Genomic DNA, 26,772 nt, shown 5'->3' with positions numbered 1-26,772 from the left:
CACATGCTCCGTACTACAGCCTGTATATGCTACTTAACCTGGCTGATGATTTACCATGTATAACTTAAACAAGTTCCTAAGTCATCGCCAAATGTGACCCAAAAGACTCCAGGATAAGATACAAACACTTTAATGTAGTCCGACTGAAATGGAAAACGTATACCTAATAAATAATATCATCTCTAACTTCAGTAAATCTTTTAAGAGCACATACGCTTAACAAAACAGCAAATTAGCAAAATTAGCAAAACAGAGGATACAGTAATCCAGTATAACTAGGGACAAGTAGCACAATTAGACTTTGCACAGAAAGAAAAAAAAACCTTAGAAGCTGCCTGGCATCATCGCTAGGAACTTACGTCCTGTGATACACAAATACCGAGTGACTTATCACTTGCATCCAGAAGAATTTAGCTAATTTTAACTTATAAACAGCCTAAAAGGCCTTTGAGCTATAAATTGCAATAATCTAAAGATGGCAAGAGGCAATAAACATGAGTTAATGACTCAGCATCCTCCTGAGATAGCACTGGTCATGCAGCTTTGCTTAATCTTAGACATGCACAATCACTCTAAAAAGGTGGTCTCCAGAGACCATTTACAATGACAATAAGAAAAACATACCATCTCTTTATATGTTTGAAGGCTACTATTGTCCTTTAATTTACTTCAATTACATCCTATTTTTAACCACATTTCTATCTTATAGATAGATGCGATCCTTCTGTTTGGGATAATAAATCATATGTAAGTATAGTTTGATTTTCATATTCAAAAGCAGTAATGCATATTCCACTGAGTCTAGGGAAAAAACAGAGCCGAAAAAGATTGAGCAGAAGTTTTCTAACATTCTGTTGTTTTGCCAAGATTAAATGATAGTATAAGACAAACGAGGAAGGATTAAGTGCTCTTTTATTGAAATAGAATTGCCCTTTCAACGAGAAGCTAGCTTCTCTTCAACTAAGAATAACAGGTTTATCAGGAGAAAAGCCAGCCTGGCCAGGAAGCCACGTGGCAGTGATACACAGCCTCACCTCCTAAATTTGGGGAGGTGGTCTCATGATAACCAGCACCAGAGGTTAAAAAGAGCAGAAGCAATTCTGCTTTGCTTCTTTGCCATTTCTTATCAAAGCAAGCTACTATAGCAGGCTGATGATTATAGCACTACTGATGGATGTCAAAGGCTTCTCCTGAAAGCAGAATGTACTTTCTCAGACCTTCTTCCTTGAGTGTAAATACGTTTATGAACACTGTGAAAATCATACCACTTTCCTTTGCCCAGCACATACACACAAAGAGGTTCAGCCTGAAATCAGAGCACCCACGTGGCTACTGTGGTGACACGTGTAACTAGCTACTTGCTTATCTGGAATGGGATAATAGACAGCATTTATGGCTAGGAGGCAACCAGAAGGAATAAAAGAAGCAGCACCATTGCTGGAAATGGAAACACAGAAATTCAGGCACATGAGAAACTAAAAGGCAGTGGAGCTACTTGGCATCCCGTGGAGGGGCTGGCACTACCCCTGAGAGCCAGCAGCTGAGCTGTGGGTTTTGGCTCTGAGGAAGTGGATGAGAAGCTTGAAGTTAGGATGTCACAGAGATGCAAGACTGGGCAATGCCTGGACTTTGCTACAGTTTTAAAAGCATACAGTAAGAGGTGAAGAAAGTCCCATACGAAGCAACGTGGGAAGCAGCCAGTTACTAAAATGCCTAGGGCCAGGGAGGGGCACTCTTTTTAGCACTGCTGGAAGCAGTCAGATCTGTAGGTCTGACAGGTGACTTTGGATTTATATCAACATAAACTGCAGGATAATCTGTTAAATTAGTTAGAAATAGGATCCTGCTCAAATCTATTAAAAATATATATTTTTAATAATATAACTACATAACACATTTTAGCAGCATTACGCACACCAAACAAAAGAGTAAAGAGATAACCAAAGATTTATTAAACCATGAACACAACACATTAGAAGTGCATATGATTTTTACTTCTTTTTTCCATCATTCATGGCACAACTGAAAGCACATTTTTTCATTCCTTAACAAATCTATTATGTGAATGATTTTGAAAAAGCAACTTAGTCTCTAGGTAAAGTTTAAAGTTACCTGGGTAAAACTAAGATGTTCCATCAATACCAGAGTCTGGAGGTAAAATAATTCACAAGTGCACTGTTAAAAAAACACATGTTAGGAAACCTTTGCCTTATGATAGCACCAGTACCTGGCAAACTTGTGCAAGATGGTCTGAGAAAACCCCCAACAACCTGAAGACAACCAACACTGCCACACAGACTTAAATACTCAGCCCTGACTCTCCTGCTGCCAGTGGAACAGCCCTTATCCTAATCAAATTAACTGCACAGAAGGAACCTGCACCAGAAAGGGACACCTGAGCCTACAGCTGCTGAGCTCAGCTTTATCAGATGAAGCCAGGAAGCCCTACACTCCTGATTTGAGGCTAATTAAGGCTGCTAATTCTCAGAATACATTGTGTATCCAGTAGACCCACACCTCAGAGAACATGAAATGGAGCAGCACCCTACATCTTCTATAAATTTCTCCAATGAAAAAACATGTCACCAAACAGCACAGAAGTATTGAGCAAGCTCAGTTTAAAACTGCCAAATCAAAATATGCCAAAGCATAATGAAAACACTAGATTTTAATCAAAATTCTTTTAAATCAACCCTTAGTTGGAGAGCACCAACTGTGTACTTCGCTGGTGCAAAAGGAGACACATGTTGTGAATGACAGAACTAGAAAAATTTGAAGAGCAAAGGTACATATGCATTAGCAGTAAACTTTAGATGTCTAAGAGATGAAAGCCCACAGCTACATCAGAATATAAAAATACATCAAATTGACAGCAGAATGACAAAACACTTCTATTTACTACAGTGCAAGGTAGTTTGTTGAACAATGGTCCCTCTGTTGTAGATACTGAGAAAGAAACTCCCCACAAAACATTTCTGCGAAGAAGTATATAATCCATCATGGGACAGATTTCTGTTCTCCACCCTTGCCCTCCTGTGAAGAGGATGAGTAGTGTCAATCCCTGGTGGCGCTTCAGAACAGAAATAAGGATGCAAGTATGAAGCACATGGAAATGTAAGAAATACGAGATTTTAAAAATGCAAATTAGACAAGTATGACTAGATTTTTCTTGCAGACAACAATTACATTGAAGTTTTCTTAAAAGGTTGGTGATTTAGCTTACACAATAATAGGATAAATGTTTAGTGGCAGTCATTTTTTCTAGACAGTTACACCAGTTCTGTGAGATAGAAAACATGCAATATCTTTTAGCCAAAAAGAAAACAGTCTTAGTGCAAAACAAAAATGTCATCCAGCATCAGACAGCATCAACTTTTTCACTTTGGATTTTTTGACCAAGTACTACCTAAGGAAACTGTGAAAAGGCATGGTTCATGTATGTAGTTCATACTAAACCACAAAAATAATAATCTGGACAGCAACAGAAGAGTTCTGAGGGACTACAGATTCTAAAATATTTTAACTTTTCTTCTGAGTTCACCTTCCAAATTTTGGATGTGGCCATGCCTTGCTATGCTGTATGACAGGGACGGTACCTCTTTGCCCAACTGGAAACGAGAAGCAGCTCTGATCCAGAAACTCTGACTCTTCCACACAAGAGCTCTGTATTCTCAGCAGGCATGGCACTGCTACCTCCAACACTGTCCAGATGGCACAGACCTCAAGTGATGTGAAAGGAACGGGTCTGCACAAGGTCATTTAGGCAAATCCATAGCATGGTATTAGAGACTCTGAAGTATGGGTGCAGAATCCTCCCAGGTACACTGTGGGAGGATAGGCATTATTTTAAAAATTACTATATGCTGTGACTGCAGGTCGTAAGACAGAGCAAGAAAGAATATATACATCTGAACAAGTTTTCTGTTTCCTCTCATTGGACTGACAGTGAATAAAGATGACGAAAATTACAGCATGTGAATACTAGTGTAATTACTGAATAGTTCCCCACATAATTATGCAAAACAGATTTATCCATAAGTTAATGTAGCCATTTTCCTTTTGAAACAGAATTTTCATGCCATCCATCAGTCACCCCAAAACACAAACCTTAGATGACTTAAGTACACAGAATTTACTCATTTGGTCTGTAATATAAGCAATGCATGTGAGTAGAAATAAAGGTTTAATGAAACAAAATAACGTACTCCACTAGGGAAAACACATTTTGCCCAAAGAAAAAACTAATGTAAATAAGTGGAGACTTGACTATTTGATAAATATAGCCCCAAAGGTTATATGTTTACTGAAAGAATATAAATATTGTACTTGTAGATTTTTTTTTTACTAGAAACATTAATTGCTTTCTAAATACAATAATATTCTTTCCTTTCAAACTGTGAGGTTCATTTCTTTTACTGCACCATGTAACCGATTACCTAACAAAAATGTTTATATTAATCACAGTGACTCTATATTTTACTTTTTATACCACCAATTTTATTTTTGCTTAGAAGTGAACTCCCTCAGGCATTCTTTCATGCCAACTGTTAATTTCTATCAGTGATAAAGTTCCCTTAAGCTTCTTTTAACATCTACTGGACATGACCTCATAAAATTTAATGCCATTCATTAACCCCAAGCACTTAACTTTACACAGTCATGTCAGGCATCTGACTTTTCAGTGCATGAGAAATCCAAGTGGGAACTGTTTGAGAGATACAAATTACAAATCATTTGAGTAGTAGAAAGAGAAGCAATGAACAACATTAAAGGGTGAATCAAGACTTGAGCAAAACTAGGGTTCTTGCAATGCCTTCGAACTAGAATTATAAAACATTTATACAAACAAGGAAGAGGCTGCAACGTGATCATTTTGGCTTGTGAGGGGGCTGAAATTCTGAGCTGAGGCTGAATGCCAGGTTTTTAACACTGTCTGAAGCAGCTATGACGTGCAGTCATGTTTTCTCAGGTGTCCAGTAGCCTTCAGGCATTCTGGAGGAGCACAGGTGCTAGGACCACCTTATGTTCTGCAAAGGCCACGCACCAGCAAGACTGGGCTAAGCCAGACGAAGCAGTTTCTTCAAAGTGCTCCTCCCTCTCTTCCTACAAGAGCCTTGCCTAGGTTTAGCCTTAGAGTGTGGTTGTTCTTCTGATTTTGGTTAAGTACCAAGAAAGCTTTCGGAGGGACAGCACTGTTTTTATTTTCCCCGAGATGCACAGATGGGTGATGTCTGCTTAACTCATTTAACCATATTTCCCAGTGGCTTCACACATGTTGGAGAAAATGTGGAAAATTCTAGAGGTGAATGAAAAAAATACTTAGCAACAATTTTCTGGCTTCTCTTGGGCCATTCAAGGACATTCCTTGTGGGGAGTAGAAACTGAGTGACAGCCTGTAAAGACCCTGACTGCCTGACTGTAAAAAGGGCACACTGTTAGGGGGGGGAGAAAAAAAAAACAAGTGGTTTATTTTCTATTTCTGTTGGCTCAAGAGATATCTAGGCATCCTCTGTGAAAAGGGACAGTGCTATGCAGCTAGAAACATGGTCCATCAGAGTTCCTGATAGCAATCTGCTTATTCAGCTCTGTTACGCAAAATCCCCTCCCCTAGTCTGTACACAGGCTCGCTTTTTCTTGGTGTCACAGGCTGTTACAGTCTGGGTTAAGCAGTTGATGCTGTCTGAGCAGAGATCAACTTAACATTTCTATACAAGTTATACAAGGTAGCTATAAATTGCTTCATGAGAACCCACGTGAGACTTGATGCTGATGTCTCTAAGTGCTACGTGTTTATTTATTTATTTTTTAAGCAGCAAAAAAAGCCAGCTTTCAGAACTAAGCAGCAGCTCCTAAATTTACTGATCTGAACTGGAAAATCTATTCTCTGCTACCCTCTAAATCTAAGCAGATGGAAGTCACTTTGTTCAAGCTTTGTTTCCACAGAAGGGAATCTCTAAGCAAAATGCAGGTATTACAGAACTGAGGTTTTCACATGTGAACAACTGTGATCTCTGATACCAGCCCCATCTCCAATTTGTCAGAACAACTCTTTTAGCTCTAAACCACACATAACTAAAAACTACAGTCAATACACACTTCATACTTTTGAAAATGTTTTTTCATCTTGCTTGCCACTGGTCTAAGACCACTTTAGCATAATTACATTGTGATGCAACATCAGTAAGAGTGCATCAGTTGGAAAAGTTTTTATTGCCTAATAGCAGGGAATGGTAATAAAGCAGATGTACACCAGGCCACATGACAATGGCAGCCAATTGGTCTGTATTTGGCAAAGCAAAGTATTAATGTTTTATAAACACAAAGTATGTTATATACTTTTCTAACAATACAGATGTAAATCTCTGCACAGCATAAACACTTGTGCTGATCAACATAAAGATACTGCTGTGATAGGTACTTTGAAGTTGTAGATAAGAGCTCAAGCTGCAAGATGCCAACAAAAATGGAAGTTTATAAAGAATCACTGCCAGACTCTTAAATGTAGTAGCACTTGTGGGACTTTCTGTAATATAAATAGTAATTACCTTCAATGCAGAATGTATTTGCAAAAATAAATATACCGGTGCATATACCAAAACTCACAACTTGGTTTTCTACTTACAAAGCAAACTTTAAAAACTGTATATTCTGAGTAAAAAAAAAACCAAACCCCACAATCAAATAATCTTTTGCTCAACACCACCTAATACACAGTGCCCAGATATGTATACATGTGCATGGACATACACAACCACTCCAATATACATACGCAAACACTACAATCTTAGTGTGAGGGCATCTACCCTGTAGACAATTCAATCAATCTCTCAAGCGACACCCACACGTGCCTGCACACACAAAAGCAGATGTGGCATTAAGATTTACAAAGTTATTGAAACTTTTAACAAGTAAAACGCATCTTTACTTAGCTACACCAGAATGAGGAATAAAGGGGTTTACATATGTTCCAATTCTAAACCTATCAATCAAACCCATGTTATTCCTTTGGGAGCTTATTTACATGCATATTTATCAGCCTCACATGCTAATTCCCTGCTGTTTTATGCCTGCGAGGCATGTTTATGAGTCATAATTGTTGATCTCATTTGATGTATTTCACTGAAGTAAGACATTATTCAGTTATGTGGCCTAATGTCAATGAATTACGATGACCTGATCTTCAAAAGGCAACTTGCTCTTTAATTTTTATTAGAGCATAACTTACTCAGAAGAAGAAATATGCTAAAATGGAAGATTACATGCTTTTGTAGTCATTTTACTTAAGCATCTTATTTTTGAAACACTCCTCCCTACCTCTTGGCAAAGTTTTAAAAGTACAACTCGTAAACACCAAATGAAAAGAATTTTTGCCTGAAATTAGTACATATTTCTCAGAGTGGGACCTTTTATAGGTGTTTTTATTTTGCTTTTACCAGCCTCAAGACAGGCCTTTGGAGCACTGTCATATGGTTTGTAGAAGGAAAAAATCAGACCCAATCCAAAGCCCTCAAATTGTACTTTGCCTTAACTTCATCGAAATTGAAACCAGAATCAGACTTAGAAGCAAATGGTAAATGAGAACTAATAAAGTAAGTTAAAAGTCCCAACACTGACTCATCATCTTTGATGCAAAATGGTGTCAATTTACAAACAGAAAATCACTTGATGGTCAAAGAACAGACCTAAGCAAAGGACTATTTACCAGGTGTACAAACTTCATTGTGGTGGCTTGGATTGAGCCATCAATGACTATCTAGGTGGCCAGCCAGATGGGGCACTGGCAGGCAGCTGAACATGGTATTTACACAATTCTGTGCCCTTCACAAAGTTCCATGCCAGTCTTCCAATGCCTCAAGTAATCTTTAAAGGTCTGAATTACCTTAAAAAAATCTGATTAATAAAATTTCTCAATAATCATGCCTTTTTTTCCTAATATGATTCTAGCATGAAGGAATCAAATCAATAAAGTAACTCATTATTTTCATTCTCCTGCAGCAAAGACTTGGTATCATTATAGTAAGTGCCCACACTGTAAAATCCATGGTCTAAGTGGCCCCTTATGCTATGCTAACAGAAGATTATCACTGTGCACATAATTTACTACATGATTTTCAGATGTCACCACTTCCTATCTTAAGATTCAGTATTGTTTTAATGCAATTATTATAATTTAGTTATATATACCGAAAGTAACTATCGATAGACAATTGATTTCAGCTTCACAAAAATCAGGAATGTTTGACTTCTGTATTTGAGTTAAGAGGTTGTCACAGTTAATACAATGTTCAGTTTAAATTCATCTTTATATATTAATTAAAAAAAACCACTTAGGTACGTTCAAAAGTTTCAGAGTCGCTGCTCTGAGCTACAGCTTTAGCAAGGAACAGAGTAATATGTAAAAAAGAAAACTGTCCTTAGCCAAGTAATGCAAATGCCAGATACCAAATGCAGGCTCATTTTTCCATAGGAATCTCAAATTGAATCTGACAGTTATGAGTAAGTGTCTTGGAAATAGCAGAAAACCCGCAAGTATATTCCTAAATTTGCAGTATCTAGATGAGTTGTAGTATTGTAAGTATTAATTCAAAGAGGAAAAATCTGCAGCAGATTTTTTGTGTCCAGAATTAAATCTGTGGCTTTCATTTATAGTGGTTTTTATTAAAAAAAAAAATAAATCTTTTTTTCCCTTGCAAAAATTAAACATATGAGAAAGAGCCACACACAAGTTAATACAGGTTTTTTATATATATATATATATTTTTTTTTTAAAGTCAAGGAACATTTATTACAGGGTTTATAAGATATTTTTCCAAATCAGAAATTTGCTTCTAATGGAAGTACGTTACAACCCAGTTCCTTAAAAAAAAAACAACTTCACTTGAACAAGCAGCTACTCTAACAGCATAGTTAAAAGGGTGTAACTTTAGTTCATGCAAATGCTGCAACTACAACTGTCATGTTTTCATCATAAATATACATTTATAAAATACATTAAGTTTAATCCTATAGAAGAATGTCTATTTAATTCCAGAACTTTTAAAACAGAAGTTTTCACTGGTTATACTCACAAGAACCCCAAAATAGAACTAGAGTCTTCCACAGTAAAAGCTTTGATTTACATTCTTTCTTTCAAATTCTTCTTGCAAAAGACACAAACTCACCTGCAAGGGTATTTTTACTTTTTTTGTTTGTTTTAGAATAGCAACAACTAATGTTACTTTTTTTCTGGCAATAAAATCTCAATCATAGTGTAGCCGATAATGTTGTGGCCACCTAGCTGTGATAATTCAGAATGGAGCTTTGTACACTTCTGAAAAGGAGTGGTTTCTTTTGCACTTCGATAAAGAATGAACCAATATTGGGCCACAGAAGTTCGGAGGTGGCCTTGTGGCTCAACAGGGCTTCTTTCTTCTATTAAGATAACATCTGTTCTGGCCACCAGTCAGCAAATCAAATTTGATGAGAATTCATCTCAGTGCAAAGTAGAAATGTCCATTAATGGAAAGATTTATGTTCCATTGCTCCACCCTTTAAATATTTCAAATGAAAAGTAAACAAAAGCAACAATGGTATCTTCGAATATTACAACTAATATACAGAAAATGCACTCCACTATAATGAAACTCAAATATTTTCACATCATTGAAAACCTATTTTCACGTGTATTACATGAGAACTCTATCCCTTCAATTGCACTTAGTACTGAAACACTATACAGTTCATTTTTCCTAAGGTTAAATCATTGATTCTATTACAAATCCAATTTCTCAGAAGAAAAGAATTATCACCACCATAAAAGCTTTATCTGGATGAAGTTTGTGCCTTTTAACTTCTAGGATGATCGAGAATAATAATTTGTAATGGGATATCAAAATTTTAGTGGAGAAATTTATCATACAGACTACTTGCTAATATTTTGGTTACATGGTCCCAGTTGCACTAAACTGAATGGGATTTGTTCAAAAATTTGAGTGCAGTCTTCATATCCCACAGTTTATGTATTATTGTTTATCATTCTAGTATCCAAGCAGAAGCATTTAACTGCCAGCTGTTTGTACAGAATTAAGATATTTAACAGAAGAAAATTAGAGTGGTTGTTTTCTTTTTTTTTTAAGTGGCCATTATAGCTTGCTTACATTAAATTTGATTGTTGACCTTCCCACCTACTTTCCATAAAATAACAGAGACACAGGTATTCCATTTACCACAACAGTAGCTGCAGGGTAAACATGAAGGTACCATTGTATTCACTGATTTGCAAAGTACATCGAGCAATATGTCAAGCCAGCTAATGCCCCCAGTATCTAGTAACATAATGAAACAGTAAAAGCAGTACATAGCGCTTACTTTAAAAAAAAAAAAAAATCCTCTTAAGAAGATTTAGTGTTTTCGCTCTTCTTAAGACAGGAGCTGGCAATGCTGAGATACAAAATAGCGAAATAAACAAACACAAGCAAATCAACTTGGGTAACTATTTTGTTAGCTGCAGTAGCATTCCTTAAACTTGCGGCCAAATCACGTTTTAATAGTAGCACCCGTATCGATCTGTACTGAGCCACCATTTACCAGAGTTTAGGGAACAGTTTAACATATTCAAAACTTTTTAGCTTTACTTGATTACTCATAATACTGAAAAGGTGAAAATGATCGGCATCTTCTGAAATATTTTTAATTTCCATTAACAAAAATACTTTTAGTTGAAATTTCTAACCTGACAAGTGCTTATTTATTTTAGGTTTGTATATAAAACATGAAAAGGCTGTGTGTATGTTCTGACATATACCGAAGATACCCTTATTAGCTACCTGCCTCACAAAAATCAGCTGAAGGAAAACTAGAGCTGAAGGACGGCATTGTTACTGAGGCAGGCCCCTGGGCCTTGAATGATCTGGGCCCAGTTCCTGGCCCTGCTACAGACTGTTTGTAGGCGTGTCATTTCACCTGCTTCAAATTTCTTTTTGTATGAGAACATATAGTCTAGTTATTCTTCCTATGGCAGTTATGAGAATTAATTTCATAGCTTCTTTGGTATATGACACCTTCTAATAGGATGAAGTAAGCACACAGATGCAAAACAAACGTCCCAAGTCCCGCCTCCCTTTTTAAACAGCTCAAGCCATGGAGCACAAACTGCGTCATAAGCTTGTGTGATTGTCGCAAATAGTGAAAATAAATCTAATTTGCTAAATCCTTTTGTGTCATTTGTACTGCAGTTGAAACATTACAGTCACATGATTACTGATGCAGTGATCTAAACATCTGACATGATGAAAAAGCTGAACAAGGATACTTATGAATAACTAAAAGATATTCTAGATCTGACAGAAGCGTTCAATCTTGTCATAGTGTGTGTACATGTACATCCATATAAATCTCAAGCTTAAAATATTTAGAAACAAACCCCAGCAATAGTTCACTTATACAAAACAAGATTTAAACATAAGCTCACATATATGCATTTGAGCCTTGGTGTTCCTTATCCGGTATTGTTTAGACTTGGGTTAGTTTGCTATTTTGTTGACCATGGAGAGAGACAGGGAAAAGCAGAAAGACTACGCACCTTTCTCTCACTCCCTCCATTTTAGCACTCAGCTTTGTTTAGCGATAACGACTTTCTCCCATTACCCTGTGTATTTAGCCTTTTTTCAATTATTGGCTATCTTATGAGTAAAAAGAAGACCAGGACTTTTAGAAGTCAGTTATATGCACTCTGCCTCTGTGTGGCCAAATCTTGACACCAAGTGCTTGAAATGTGAACACTCCCAAAACTGAGGAACTCCAAGTAACTAACCACAATCCAGTACCCCGGGCGAAATTGCTGCTTCCTTTAGACAATAAGGGCACTCAGGCTTGTTACCTTTACAGTCAATTGGAACCTAGCCATTAATTTTAATAGGATCAGGATCAGGTCCCTGACTTTTTCAACATCAAAGAAACATCCTTCACAGTCATTTTGCTATAAATAATTAAAACTGATTAGTAATAATAAGGTACCTTAACCAAAAAGGTAAACAGTGGAGACATTTATTATCAAAGTAAAAAAAGAAAATTAAAATAACCTGCAACATTTTGTATGTGCAATTCATCAGGAAATGTTGTAAAAGAACAAAAACAAATGTTGGCTCATTCCAGAGGTTCTTTGTCATCATTAATGTATTCAGGTTTTTACAGCTGAATTGCTGTACTTTGAAAAGATTTTCATGAAAGGAAACTAAAATTCAATGTTTAAACAAAGCTGTCAGGTTACCAAGATTCATATTTGCTTGTATGTCCAGAAAATGTTTTCTCCTTTTAAAAAAACCCTCTAGGTTAGAAGTATTATTATTCCTTTGCTCTCAATTTGTAAACAACAGAAAAGAACCTTTTGTTAAGCAGCATGTATTTATTTATTTATTTGCCGTTGCGAAGCCGAAACCAGCTTAGAAATATCTGTTCCAACGTGGAGGTAAAACTACCTGGTATGGATATTTTACTTCATTACTAGTTCTGTTCCTCAAATTGATACAAATGGCCTCCTTCTGTTTCTGTCTGTCTGCTTGCCTGATCAGTGAAGCTAATTGTCAGAGCTGGGGAGATCTCCTATACCTAAACAGAAGATATGCAGTTTGTAACCTGCTTAATTTGCCTTATGTCCTGGATGGCCCTCAGTATGTTGTTCATTAAAGTATCAGCTGTTTCTGTTGTAGCAGTGGCAACCTAAGCATAGGCCTATTTTTCTTTGTTAAAAGGCCAGATTGTCAATAAATAATGAACACTTTACCATATCATTTCTTACCACTTATTTTAAGTATGATGCTATTTTATTTCTCTCCCCTTCCACACCTCTTAGTTTTGCATGTCCGAAGAGGACAGTGTACCCAAGGCTAAAGAACAGGCTTATTAGTCAATTAGAAGCCTAAAATTGAAGCTTTGCAGTATCACTTGGCACTTACGTGAAAGTAGGTTGAACCCTTCCCTTTTTAAAATAAGGAACTCCAGATCTCTATAAATGTCCACATATATGAAAGACAGGAAAGATCCTGTCTGTGCTGACATATTTCTGTTATATAGAGCAATCAATTTCTAATACAATCAAATCTGTGGCAGTTAAACTCTTTCAAAATGTTTTAACATACATTTAATCTCAGACACAGAGGTCTGTAATATCAGCTAGCAGCACACAATTCACAGACTGCTTTGTAAATTACAATCTTCTGTATGTCAGGACAGAAGTGAACTCAAACATTTAATTATTATCCTGTACCAATCATGCTGGCCTCAGCTAGAATTCTGATTTACTAGTCTTTTATTATACATACACAAGTACAATCAAACTTGTACAGTTCAATTTTTTTAAATTAAGAGAATCTGCCTTTTCCATATGCAGGAGGTAGAGCCATTTAACATAATTTGAACATTGCCTGGAAACACTTAATATGTGAGGTGTTTATGGGTAGTAACCTCTATATTATATTTTGTACCGAGTCTGAGTAAAATATTCAAAGAATGATTCCATTCTTGTCATTAGCCTCTGTATAACTTCTAATAATGAGCTAGTTTTAACATACTCTTAATTACATTTACAGAGGTCGTATTAAAAAAGATTATTCTGTTTTAATTTTATTGTTCAGTAGGTTACTATAGTTAAAATGGAAATTTCTGTCTGGTATTTTAAGCTCCTCTAAGCATGTAAAATTTATTAAAAGATTCATTCTTTTTCATTCAACTTGCACCATTTCCTTTTATACCACATGTATTATACTACAGGTATACTAGGAAGAGAGACAAGACCCAACTAGTTGAGCTTTAACCTGGATTTGGGAAAAGCTAGGAAAAGAAAAAGAAATGCTGAAATCAGTTTTTCGCAAAGTAGAGTCACAAGGTGTTATTAGAAAAATGACATGAGGGTGGCAAGTGATTTATGCCACTATTAAGGTGGGGCTGAGATGAGTGAAATGAGGTAGTGTGCCAACATCATCAGAGAGAATTGTCTTATTTTCATACACCTATTTAGAGTAGAACTTTCAAAATTAACTTCTTAGATTTCTTTTAGATCAACCGACATAGGTGTCCAGAATGCCTTCTCTAATATCTGCCTTATCAACCACTGAAGGCAATTTCCCTGCATGATGTTTCTGCCAGTTACCTATTCCACAATATAAGCTGAAAACTGGAATTAATATAATGTGCAACTCACACGAAGCCACCAAAAAAACTGGAGCTACCAATTCTAGAGATGAAAATCCAACTCTGCAATCCAATAAGCCACAAGACTGTGTCAGCTACTCACATTTGCTGCACAGCTGAAGTCACTTAAAATACTCCTGCAGTTACTGAATAGGACTTTGCAGCAAGACACTGAAACCAAAGGGCCCACAACTGGCAAATTTCTAAGGGCATGTCAACACCTGTACAAATACAGTCTTTAAAGGAAAGAAATGTACCATGTGCTGGCTATTTTCAACTAACTTCATACTAAATATATGTACTTTTAAACATGCATAGCTTCTCTATTAGCTGATCTCATAATGACAATGTGTTTCTAATACAGGAAAAAGAAGAGAAAATGAAGAGTTGTTGGGAAGGAGCTAGTGGCAGGCTAAGTTAGCTCAAGACATGCTGTATTGCTCCAACAGACTTTTTCACTACAATCCTGTTGATGCTCAATTAAAAGCAAGCTAAACAGTAGTTATTATTAATAAATGAATATTAAAATGCTTGTTATGTTAGCATATGGTGTTTAAAGATGGAAAAAACACTCTTGCTTTTATTCATCCAATACAAAGCGACCCAGACTGAAGACAGCTCTTTCTCCTCTAGCCTACCTGTGCCTTTAACAGAAAATCCAAGCCTAGGATAAGAAGCACAAGGGTTCTGAAGGGTACTACCAACGACTGTGCTGGTGGCGCACACTAAGACTTTCTGCCTGAGGGGTGAAACTTGCCAATGAAGAACACAGGGCATTCTCAGGGCCTCCTGCAAACCATAGGACAAAATCCCAAAGGCATTAAGAACAATCGCAACCCTCAGCATCTCCTGCTGCCAGTATAATGCAAAGAGGTTCTCTGTTTCAATCTTGTCTTTTTAATGAAAACACAAAGTAGCATGCATATTTAAAAGCACGCTTAAAAACACAGTGCTATACTTCATGTACATGTTCCTCCCTGGAGAGAAGATGAAAGAACACACATTACATGACACACATGACGTCATACAATATACCATTGAAAAATATTTGATATAAAAGTAATTAGGCTTCAAGAACTCACTGTGTTTGCATTCTTAGTTGCTTTTACCTTGGAATGTACTTCTTGCACAGAGAAGTCTAGAACTCTATGGTTGTTTCTTTTACATGTAATCACGGAAATGATCTCTAAAAACAGAGACGGATAAATGCCATACAGGGCAGTCTGCATTAGCATTTTCTCCCTGACTGAAGAGGGTTTTAAGGGAAAAAAACCCCAACTCATAATACTTAATAGCTACAGACTGATTAGGAGATAATACAATTTTCTGACAGGAAAAATTCACTTAACCCTGGAACGAATGTGAAAGGTTGTACCCAAGACCAAAACAGTCCCATGTGAATTACACTTAAGATTTGGGGAAATTATTTGGTAGCACACGGGTCCTGTTAGGTCCAGAGAAGGTGGTATTTATTAATTCATTCCCCTCTTTTTTCTATATGTTTTCTGTGTAACACTGATATAAACCAGTTATCTCAAACTTCATGGTAATACTTCCTAGTGATCAGGGTTATGAGATTAATGCCAGAATGGCAAAATTTTCTAAAGATGAGCAATGGAAACACACAGAATATGGTCAAAATGGAAATATGAATTTTTTTTGACCACCTCTCATATTTTTCATGGCAGGCTTGAGAATCAGGAGGGATGCAATGGTAAGTACGTATGAGGTGCATAACTGATCTATCTCAACCGGATTAATTTTAGTCACACACTCCAGTAGTTATCTTTGTCCTTCCAGCTACAACAGCCTTCTCTGTCCTCACCACCAGCTATAGCCTTCAGATATGAAATATATGCCCCCAACCTCCAAATCCAAAACACTCAGACCCATTAAATGTTTCCCCTTTTCTTCTATTAAGAACAAAGAACACATTACATTTTTCTATGTGAAGTATGCTATTAAATAATAGCTTGTACACTAATTAAAGCAAATGTAATTGTGAGAACACACTGACATTGTTGAAGTAAATTACCCAATTCGTTAATAGTTTCATTTCAAGTGACCTTAATTGTATTAATTGTGATATTGAGCAAATTAAACTGAAGAGTATTAAATGCATTGTTCCAGTCTGTCCTTAGAGGATCAACTTTCTCATTACATCAATGAAAGGGGAATACTACTTACTATGCTCTTCAAAACTTGTGTCAGAATGTAGTGAACACTATAACTTAGAGTAAAAATTTACTGCAGCTCAGAAACAGTTAACCTGGTTATTCCATTTCAATGTAATATAAACCTCAAGCATTTGGAACGGAACAAAATAGTTTGTCAGATGCAATACAGAGTGAGAAGGTAGAAGAGCAAAGTTTCTGAAATTTCTCTTCATATATTCAGGGTTTATACAGTCTCTGCTGGAGACAAAAAAAAAAAGGTAAGATTCATCAGTTTCTCTGATAAAGGTCCCTGTTTCAGAGGGAATAATTCACAAATACTGTTAGAATAAAATGAACAATATAATGAAGATTTTTAGAATACAAAATGTAGCAAGATACCATCAACTTACTATAGTCAAAAGAAAACATAACAATGCACAGATATATACATGCGTGTAAATTAAAATACAACCAGATCCATAAGATATAATCCAAAATTAATATTTCTTGAAGAACTAAAATCTTCCATTTGAAGTATCAGATTGCAAAAGTGAGACTCCCTGCCACAAATTTATTACCAGCTATTAAAAATGCTAGGTAAAAAAACCATACATGAGTGCATATATGCAATGCACATTTTTCTATCTTGAAAAAAATATCCGACACAAGAAAAATAACATAGGCCAAATCAACCATCAGAAAAAGACTGAAATACTATCCTATCTGTTTTTCTGGAATGTTTTAAAGGGATAGAGAACAAGATCTTGACTGTTGATTAGTTAAGAGCCTATCCTGAATTTTGTGACCTTGCAAACAACCACATTCTCAAGACTTACAATAACTCAAGATTCAAAGTTCCTCAGTTACACAAAATTTGGAGTGCTACGAATGCCCAGATCTTTCTCCAAATGACACTTACCTCATCTGTTACGCTCTACTTTTATTTGTTTAGCTAGGTAATTGTCTCCTGCATTGCATTTGCAACATTAAACCTCACAGCTGTTCCTAGTGAACCATGTCTTATTCTTCTTCTCAGGCCACTTCTCCAGTGTCTCAAGATTACTTTGACTTGTATGTCTGCCCTCCGTTGTATTAACAGCCCTGTCCCAAATAAACCATATTTTCTCTATATACCTTCACTGAGATTTTAATACTTCTGGAATCCCACCCAATATATCCTTCCAAGCTGACAGCAAATGAAGAAAAAAGCAGTCTATGCATGCAGTTTTCCAAACAGCTATACTGAACAGCAATCCATGTATTTCTGAAATTTCTTTCATTTTATGAAAATGCCTTGTGAGAGGATTTCAAAACTCCAGCTGGACATGATATTCCTCTGCTTCTCCATCAAGTTTTGGTTATCAGTTGCACATACTAAAAATACAATACTTCATGTAGATTAACAAATCTGACTAGCTCTATGATTAAATATTTATTTTCAGCATCCTTATCAGGTTGCTTTATTTTGCTCAGTAAAGACTTCTATCGCTTTGCCTCCAAGGTAATACTTTAAGTATTCAGCACAGCTTCAAAAAACAATTCAGATGTCCTGATACTCCACAATTATATAGAGCATCCCTGACTGATGGATCACCTCTCTTGCAAATTTCTATGATACGTGATACAGAAAACTTGAAATACAGCTTTTCACCAAGTGACTAAAACTTGAGGCCAAGTTGGAAAGCCTTGTCTTTGAAATACTTCCGTGAAGACAGTGATGGACAAACTGCATGGATAGGAATGACTGTATACTTTGATGCCCAAACACCTAGCACCATCTAAGCGTATGCTTTTTAAAAAGTGAAACATTTAAACTTGAAAGACTTATTTTGGATATATATACTTTCAAATTAAAATGCAGTATGTGTTTCACAGTAAAAAAACCTATGAAGATGAAATGGATGCTTTATATAAAATATTTACATAGATAGAACATAAAAAATGTACCATAGTTGGTAACCTTTATGACTTGGGGAACCATGTATTTACATATCTTTATCTTCGCATGTGCGTATGTGTGTGTTGTGTATATATTTTTAACAGTTGACAGCTGTTTTAGAGCATACAGAGATGCCAAGCTGAATGAGGGTCTTGATTACTTCAAGATTAGCTATCTAAAGTTTCTATTCATTTTAAGTGTTGTTAGTGCGAAGAGTCATTAGTCACTTCCTTGTCTCATAGAACATCAGCATACATTTACATTGTTAATGAACATTTGGGGTAAATGAATTAATGGCACTTTTAAACATCAATTCAATACTAATAACTTTGTATGTCATAGAAATGTTAAGGTTGGGATAAAAATGAGAAACCTTTTCAGTCAAGGTAACTAATCGCTTCTGGGCACAATAAAGGGTAAAATTAATTTACAGTGGTTTTTTAACAGGGTAAAAATCTTGGCTTTTCTTGAAACAGAGTTGAGAGAATTACCAGTATTTTTTTTAAGGGAAAAAATCAGAAGAAAATGCTTATCTTTTTCTTGATTGGGGAAGACTAGAAGCAAGCTGTATTTCCTTTGGAAAATGGCTATTATTTTAGGCTATTGCAAAAGATTATTTCTAAGTTTCTAAAAATATGTAAAAACCAGCATTTAGTTTATTAAACTAAAATGGCCCCATATTGTTGCCAAATATCATAGAGGGGGAACACTGACCTAGAAAAGCTATTTCATTTAATCGCCAGGTTTTAAAATACTTCCCCCTAGATGTTCATTCTCATTTTCTAACACTGAAAAAGCTTTATAAACCAATGAAAAAAAAATGAAGAAAAAAAGGAAAAAAAAAAAGCTCAAAGGGACACTGAAGTTTTACCAATATATTTTAAAGCAAAATGTCAGCTTCTTATAAACTGAAGTAATAAACCTGACTAAGCAGAACTTGACATAGCTTTTTTAATAAGCACTAGTAAACAGAAGTTTTATAGACAGATACACCCACACAGAGTAGTTGATCTGGGTAGGGACTTAAGAAACGTGACAAAGTTGTTTCAACCCTGTAATTTAAATATATTTTTTATTTTACCCTCCTGGTACAGTTGCACCAGGGGAGGTTTAGGTCAGATATTAGGAAAACTTTCTTCACCAAAAGGGTTGTCAAGCAATGGAACAGGCTGCCCAGGGAAGTGGTTGAGTCACCATCCCTGGAGGTATTTAAATAGACATGTAGATGTGGTGCTTAGGGATGTGGTTTAGTGGTGGACTTGGCAGTGCTAGGTTTATGGTAGGACTTGATGATCTTAAGGGTCTTTCCAACCAAAATGGTTCTATAATTCTATGTGTTAAATGACTGGAAAATTACAGGTAGTTAAGGTGCCACTGTGTATAACTGAGTACTTGAGGAATGTTTTCATGACAAGAACGAGCTTTCTTGTTAAGCTTATCACTTTCTTCGAACTAACTATACTGTCACTACTAGCAAATGAGTAGAAAAGACAAGCAACACAGACATGCGTTGCATTATGCAAGCAATTTGTTATCACTGTTCATTAGAGTCTTCCAAATACTGCATTTAATTAATTTACTTTAGGTTACATAGTAATTTCTACCTTTAAAGCCTGTTCATCCTATCTCAACTTCCAGGTTTTTTTATTTTTCAAATAAGAATACAGGTGCTGAGTCAAACAAACAAACGAACAAACAAACAAAAAAAGAAAATCAGCCTTTTTATTTGCATAATCTCATCCAAAATATTATACTGAACTTTACTGCAGGATTAAAAAAAATAAAAGCAAAACAGAAAAAAATTTCTAAAATCAAAGCAGTGTAAGAGCCCATGCTTGAGGAAGTAACACAAAGCCATACTGCATTTCAATATTCTTATGCTGAAGTCAGTGTTTGGTTTATGATTAAAAAAGGATGACAGCGCATTAAACATTTGGCTAATGTTTCTGTCTGTAATTGAAAGTTGACTTTTTGTGGTTTTCATTAGTGTCAGTGTGTTCCACACGTACTCTGTGAAACGTTCTTTAAGTTGCCCTGTTCAACTTCATTGGGAGAATTAAACAAATTATGACAGGTACAGTTATCGTGACACACATTTTAGGCAGAAACAGTTTTTAGGTAGAAAGTCAAAAAAGTACAGAAATAGAAAACTCACCTTCCCCTGGCTTGTTCAGATAACTCTGCAAGGGATCAATGCCTATTTCTTGTTCCTCTGTTTGCAAAGGATGACTGGTTTCAGACACAGAATGATACATATTGGCAAAAATAAATTCCAACTGAAGGGTATTTATCTGGAGGAAAAAAACCAGAGAAACAAATACTTCAGTGTTTCTTTAGCTATTTTGCAATCACATGAGTCTGTAGCAAAAATGCTTAAAACCTTTCCTTATTTTCCAGGCATGACATCACCATTAGATGTCTAATAGTAGAACAATAGTGTCTCCATTCAAATGTTTTATTATTTGGAGTCTGAAGTAATTGTTATAGTACCTCCAATTCTCACACTGCAAGTAAAAATCCAAGTGTGGTTTCAACAGACTGTAAAGTGGGGCAGGAGCCTCTTTCCATCCTTTTTCTAGCTTCCCCAACTCATCTTTTAGTCTGATTCCAGGGATAACTGGTGCTAGTCCTTGGGGATGGTGAGGATTACAGAGCACAGCTGAGGTGAGGCCCATCCTCATCCCTCTTCTGGACTCAGGGCCTCTTATCCTAGAAAAACTTCCTTTTAACCACTTCTTTTTCAGAAATCATAGGTCAAGTATAAGATAACAGAGAGGGATGCAAATACATCCAAAAAGAGAGAGACTGCGATAATATAGATTGGTCTGATGGCTGATTTTAGTTTTATCAAGATTTATATTAACTTTCTAGAAAGACGGAGTTAGGGAAGTATTTGAAGAAACATAATCAGGTAGCTATTGATTATTTACAAGGAAGTTCTTCCAAAGATGAAGGGCGAAAGGGGAGAAAGCACAAAACTGAAAACCCAGGAAGTAGGTGACACAGGTTATTCATCACAGGCTGCTGAATGGCATTCACATCACTATCACCTGAGTGAACAAGAACTATGTTAGAAGTTCACGAGGAGTGTTGGAAGCTAATATTGGCTGCAACGAATAAGAGGATGCCAATAAAAGGGTGAAAAGCAGATGGTGTTATGGTCAGAGCAATAAGAAGGAAAAATGACCTTTCTAGTGCATTAACAGTGGAAGAGTACATTTGTCAAGACTGCATTTTGGTCACTGTACAGCAATTTATTAACTTGCAACACAAAAGAACTATGCCAGCCAGATCAGTTTGATTTGCCCAAGCACACTAAGTAGCTATCTACGACTGCCAGCTGAATTTTAAATATCACTTACTGTAACTGATTAGTTTACAAGTACCATAACTTTCTAACTCCAAGAAAACTGTATTTAAAAGGAAATATATAAAGACAAACACAACGAGGTACACACTTAGACTTTTACAATTGGTATATTATCAGTTTGGAAATCACTTCAATTATGCTTTTCCTTTGGTTCTTCCAAGCCATGGCACTGTCCATATATGCTTTATATGTTTGCTTTAGTTCACCCGTCTCAAAGGGGGAAAACGATTCTTGCTCATGAGTTCACGAAGCTCATCAAGAGGGCTTTAAACTAGGTTCAAAGTGGGAGGGGGATGTAGCCAGGCCCACTAAGGAGGAGCCTTGAGGTGGCATGCTGAGGTTGGGGGTGAAATAGACAGCCCAGCTCAAGTACATCTACACCAATGCAGGCAGCATGGGCAACAAAGAGGAGGGGCTGGAAGCCATTGCGCAGAGGAATAGCTATGAGTTAGTCGCCATCACAGAGACATGGTGGAATGAGTCTTATGACTGGTGCGCTGCAGTGGATGGCTATAAGCTCTTCAGACGGGATAGGCAAGGAAGGAGAGGCAGTGGGGTGACTCTGTATGTTAGGGAGTGTTAGAGCTCAACAATTGTGATGATAAGGTCAAGTGCTTATCGGTAAGGATGAGGGGAAGGCCAACAGGCAGATATCCTGCTGGGCATCTGTTACAGACCACCTAACCAGGACAAAGAGGTAGATGAAGCATTCTACAAGCAGCTGGCAGAAGTCTCATAATTGGTAGCCATTGTTCTTGTGGGGGACTTCAACATACCAGATGTCAGCTGGAAATACAACACAGCAGAGAGGAAACAGTCTAGGAGGTTCCTCGAGTGTGTGGAAGACAACTTCCTGACACAGCTGTTAAGAGAGTCTACCAGGGGAGGTGCCTCGCTTGACCTCCTGTTCACAAACAGAGAAGGCCTGTGGGAGACGTGGTAGTCAGAGACCACCTTGGGCTTATTCCTTGAGGGTTTTGTCCTTTATTTGCCCCAGCACCTGTATAAGTGTGGTGCTGAAATGATCACACCATCATTTCTCGCTACTTTTTAGCTAGAAGGGAACATCTGAAGCTCCAAGAAACAGAGAGCCAAGACCTGAGGGAAGGTAGGACTGCCTTCCTGCCTTTGCAGTGGTATACCTCTATGTCAAATTATTACAATCATAAATTCATATGATAAAACACACCACTAAAACACAGATTGCCTTGAACAACTCTTTGTACTAGCTCAACAAAACGTATTATGAATGCAAGTACACATCATGTGTTTCCTATGTAATTTCTAAACCATGATCTTGAAAAATACATGAATGGTAACTTGGAGAAAAACATTTATAAACTTGCTAGACACTTAAACAACATTCCAATGTTTACCTGCAGTCTTATGGCTAGATAATATAGAGATTTTATAACTACCTGATAGCTTTAAAAAAAAAAAAAATTTAAAGAATTTACTTTAAAAAAAACAAACCACTTTGCAGAAAGAGATGTTTATAATTCTGTCCTGATGGAATTTTAGTTGCTAATTTTGTTCCCTTTGCTATATCATTGTAAGTACCCTTCTATCGATCTGGTTATTTTGTCTTCATAAAAATGACAAGCTTATTTCAAACTGTGCTGCCAGAGTTTAACTTTTTGGTTTTATGGTCCTTCAGACATTGCTACACAACCTGACCAAGGCACAACCCCAAGTGCTTTTCAGACTGAGAACGAGGCACAAAATGACCTTACCAGCCTCTGTACTTTTAGCAGCCACCACTTGAAGACACAATATGCTTCAGACTTACATTGTCTTGCATCCATAACATGGTTTGAAATTAGCTCTAGTAAGTTTGTTCTTTGATATTCTTCTGTTCTGCATCCACCTTCTCTTTAGTCAAATACTCCCCAAATGCCATGCCTTTACGACATATAAGAGCCATAATTTATTTTACAGACGGTTAGAGCAGTTTTAAGCAGCTGAATAGATTTACTTTTGATACTTGCACAGTGATTTAATCAGTTACTTGTGTTTGTTTACGGATACATTTGATTAGTGTTAAAAAAATATCACTACCTATTAGTCTTGTCACTCCTTAGTCCAAGCAATTTTCTTTACAGTTTTATGCTTAAGTTCTTTTCAGCTTTTCTAACAAAGAGCAAAGAGAACTATTAAACAATTATGATTACACTTGGGATCTTACTCTGAGACAGATTAATTCTTTACAGGTTTGTGGTTGATTTGTAATGGCCTATAACATATTGTTCATATTAAATAAGATGCAATTTAAAAACATTCTCAATGTGAAACAATAAAAATGTTATAAAAATCTGAAATTCAATTATTATATTGAATTACAAGACTTGATACTGACTTTGTAGTTATACCCTAACATCTCAGTGAAAGCTAGAAGTGACTTTCTTATCACTTGATATTCCCGCCCCCGCAGTCCCCCCCAAAGATGAAGGGCTAAAAACCCCAAAGACTCCCTTCCCAGCACTGGGAGTTCAACTATTCTTTAATATACATGAAAAAATCATTAAGGCTGCATATGAAACATTTATCCATTTAGGGGAATGAAAAGAGACACTAATCCACCCATGAACCCAAGGAAAACATAGGCATATGAACTCTTTGTCTGGCTACTCTCCTTAAGTACATGAGCAGGGGGAGCCCTCACATACCACCCAGGACAGCATCACAGGTCTGCTCCTCACCAGCCAACACACGTGGAGCGAATCCAGTCTGCCTTCCAGTAAAGGCAGCTTATCAGTACATCTGTGACCTGACAGCCCAGGTTCTTAATGGATACCAAAAATCCATCGAAAGGTAGGCTTACTGACTCTAACACAGAACTCCACTGGATATTAAAGGGACTCTATGGAGACACTTGCTTATAGCACATCATCCTCTCTCCCCATGACCTCCTCCATATTCCATAGTTGATAAAACAACAACCTGTTTCCATTAGGACAAACTTAACTCATGTTTACTCAGATCTACCTTACTAACAACCCCTTTCTACACAGCAGGGATCAACAGCTTGTTGTATTAGTCTGATTTAACATACCCATTCAAATTCAGAGAACTCTTCTTGTTCTCAGTGAGTACTTAGCTTTGAAGTCTGCTGCTGCTTTTTTAGTCATGAAGGGGTTTGTGCATCTGAGATTTTACAAATTTTTTGCCTTCCATATTACCTGCTCTGACATATGATATTATTTCTACCACCTCTTGCCATAAATCAGTCTTTCTTACATGGTCATGCCTTCATCAGCATTTTCATTCTTCCTGTATACAAATCTGTGAGAAAATAACGTTTAAAACATTCAAAATGAAAACCACTTCTTCATCAGATTGTCAGTGGCAACAGCCTCAGCTCAGCCATACTTCATCTTCCATTAATATGCATAAGTCATATCTATCTAGCTAGAAATACAAGACAAAAATGAAAGTCTAAGAGTCTGAGATATGCTTCTATCATTAGCTGAACTGCCAATGGAAGCACCAGCCACATCTGGACTGGATTTGGGCAAAACACAGCAAAAACATGTGTCACAAAACCCATAAAAGTATACTGCTATAACCAGAACTGTACAAAACAGCGGAATCATCTTTAATAAGATTATAATAAACTTTCGTATAATAAACTGGTTACAATGAATGTTCAGTTAGGTGATGAAAATCTCAAAACAATAACAAACTTTATAAAGTTCTTTTAGCAGTGAGGCTGTTCACTACCATGAGAGCAAGTGGCAAGGCCATCCTAATCTCAAAAATGTTGATAAATTTAAAATCAGTATTTCATAAACAAAATATAGCACAGTTGAACATGACTACTGTACCTTATTTCAAGTCATAAGACATCCATTTACCTCTCATTTGCAACATATATTGAATACAAATATTCAGTATTCAAAGGAGCAGTTTATGGTTAACAAGCATTGTTTCAAAAACAGTTACTGAATTATTTCAATTTAAAAAAACCCTAAAATACTTAATCTAAAATGTTTCCCTTAATCATCACTGTTTATACAGACTTTAAAAAATTATCTACTTAAACTACAAAGCACACCAAAACATATCAAAATTAACTTTTAAGATGTGAAGAACATTCATACTGTTTGGCAAAACTAGAAAATATAATCAGTCTCACAAAGGATACTTTGAAGGTGTAACTGAGTTGGTGAAAAAGAATTAGGCAACTCTGAGCTTTTACAACACCCATTTCCCACCTCTTCCCACCCCAGTGGTGAAATGAGGAGGTACTCACGGCCAGGGCAGAAATTGTAGCACTTGCCCCACTCCTGCTTTCTGACATCCTCCTACCTCCAAATGATCAAGCAAAATATCTTATGCTCAAAAAAAGGAAAAAGAGAACCCACTAACACTGAGGAAGAAGCTGAACAACGCTGTTTAATCTTAGATATGCTAAAAATAAAAATCAGTTTATATCAGTACACGCAAAGCTACCAGAATATGACATTTCTGAAAACTACTGAAGCATACCAAAGTATTTAAATAATATTTTGCATTCATTCTATTAGATTGTATCAACCACCTTATCCAAATTATCTTTGGGCCTTTATTTCATGCCATATAGCAAAGTTTACCATTTTAATTACTTAAATTGATGACAAGTAGAGGAAATACTTGTTTAGCTAAGTGATAAATTAGCTGCCCTGTGAAGTCAAATTGATTAAAACGACCTGACTAAAAGCAAATGCCTGATGTGGTAATGGTCTTATGCATGTTTTGTTAAGTTTGACAGCATCATGTTATGAGGGTTCACAACTCTGCCCCTCATTTGCAGCTTATGAAGTAATCAAGCATGTTAGCGAGGATTCTCCAGAACGTGAAAACATTTTAAAGTAGATAAGGAATTAAGTATTAGGAGAATAAACATGCATTGTGTTTTATTTAAAGCAATGAACTACAGGTAACTTGCAAATATTCTAGAAATGGTTCCAGACTCTGGGTTTTCTTTCACTGGCTAAATCTCCTGAGCCTTGAATTGTTCCTCCTAATCTAGGAAAGGACAAACAAACAAACAAAAAGTCATCCTTTCTTCAAATAGAGGGTTGAGTAGGAGACAATCCTGAGAATGAACTTCGTGAACTTTGGTAAATGAGGATCACTTGATATGTTTCAAGCTGTATACT

The 26,772-nt window shown here is 36.4% G+C and overlaps 1 protein-coding gene across 4 annotated transcripts in view; it reads right to left on the bottom strand.

Annotated features, from left to right (window-relative positions):
- The window catches only part of TBC1D5 (TBC1 domain family member 5), a 323,581-nt gene that overhangs the window by 175,356 nt on the left and 121,453 nt on the right, over positions 1 to 26,772 (bottom strand). For all 4 annotated transcript variants that reach the window (XM_064444307.1, XM_064444304.1, XM_064444309.1 and 1 more), the window contains one exon: positions 20,417 to 20,552. In XM_064444307.1, coding sequence (XP_064300377.1) covers positions 20,417 to 20,552 — 136 coding nt within the window. The remainder of the gene's footprint in view (positions 1 to 20,416; positions 20,553 to 26,772) is intronic.

Source organism: Phalacrocorax carbo, chromosome 2 (assembly GCF_963921805.1).
Source record: "Phalacrocorax carbo chromosome 2, bPhaCar2.1, whole genome shotgun sequence".
Lineage (NCBI taxonomy): Eukaryota > Metazoa > Chordata > Aves > Suliformes > Phalacrocoracidae > Phalacrocorax > Phalacrocorax carbo.
This window is presented reverse-complemented; position numbering and strand designations above follow the sequence as displayed.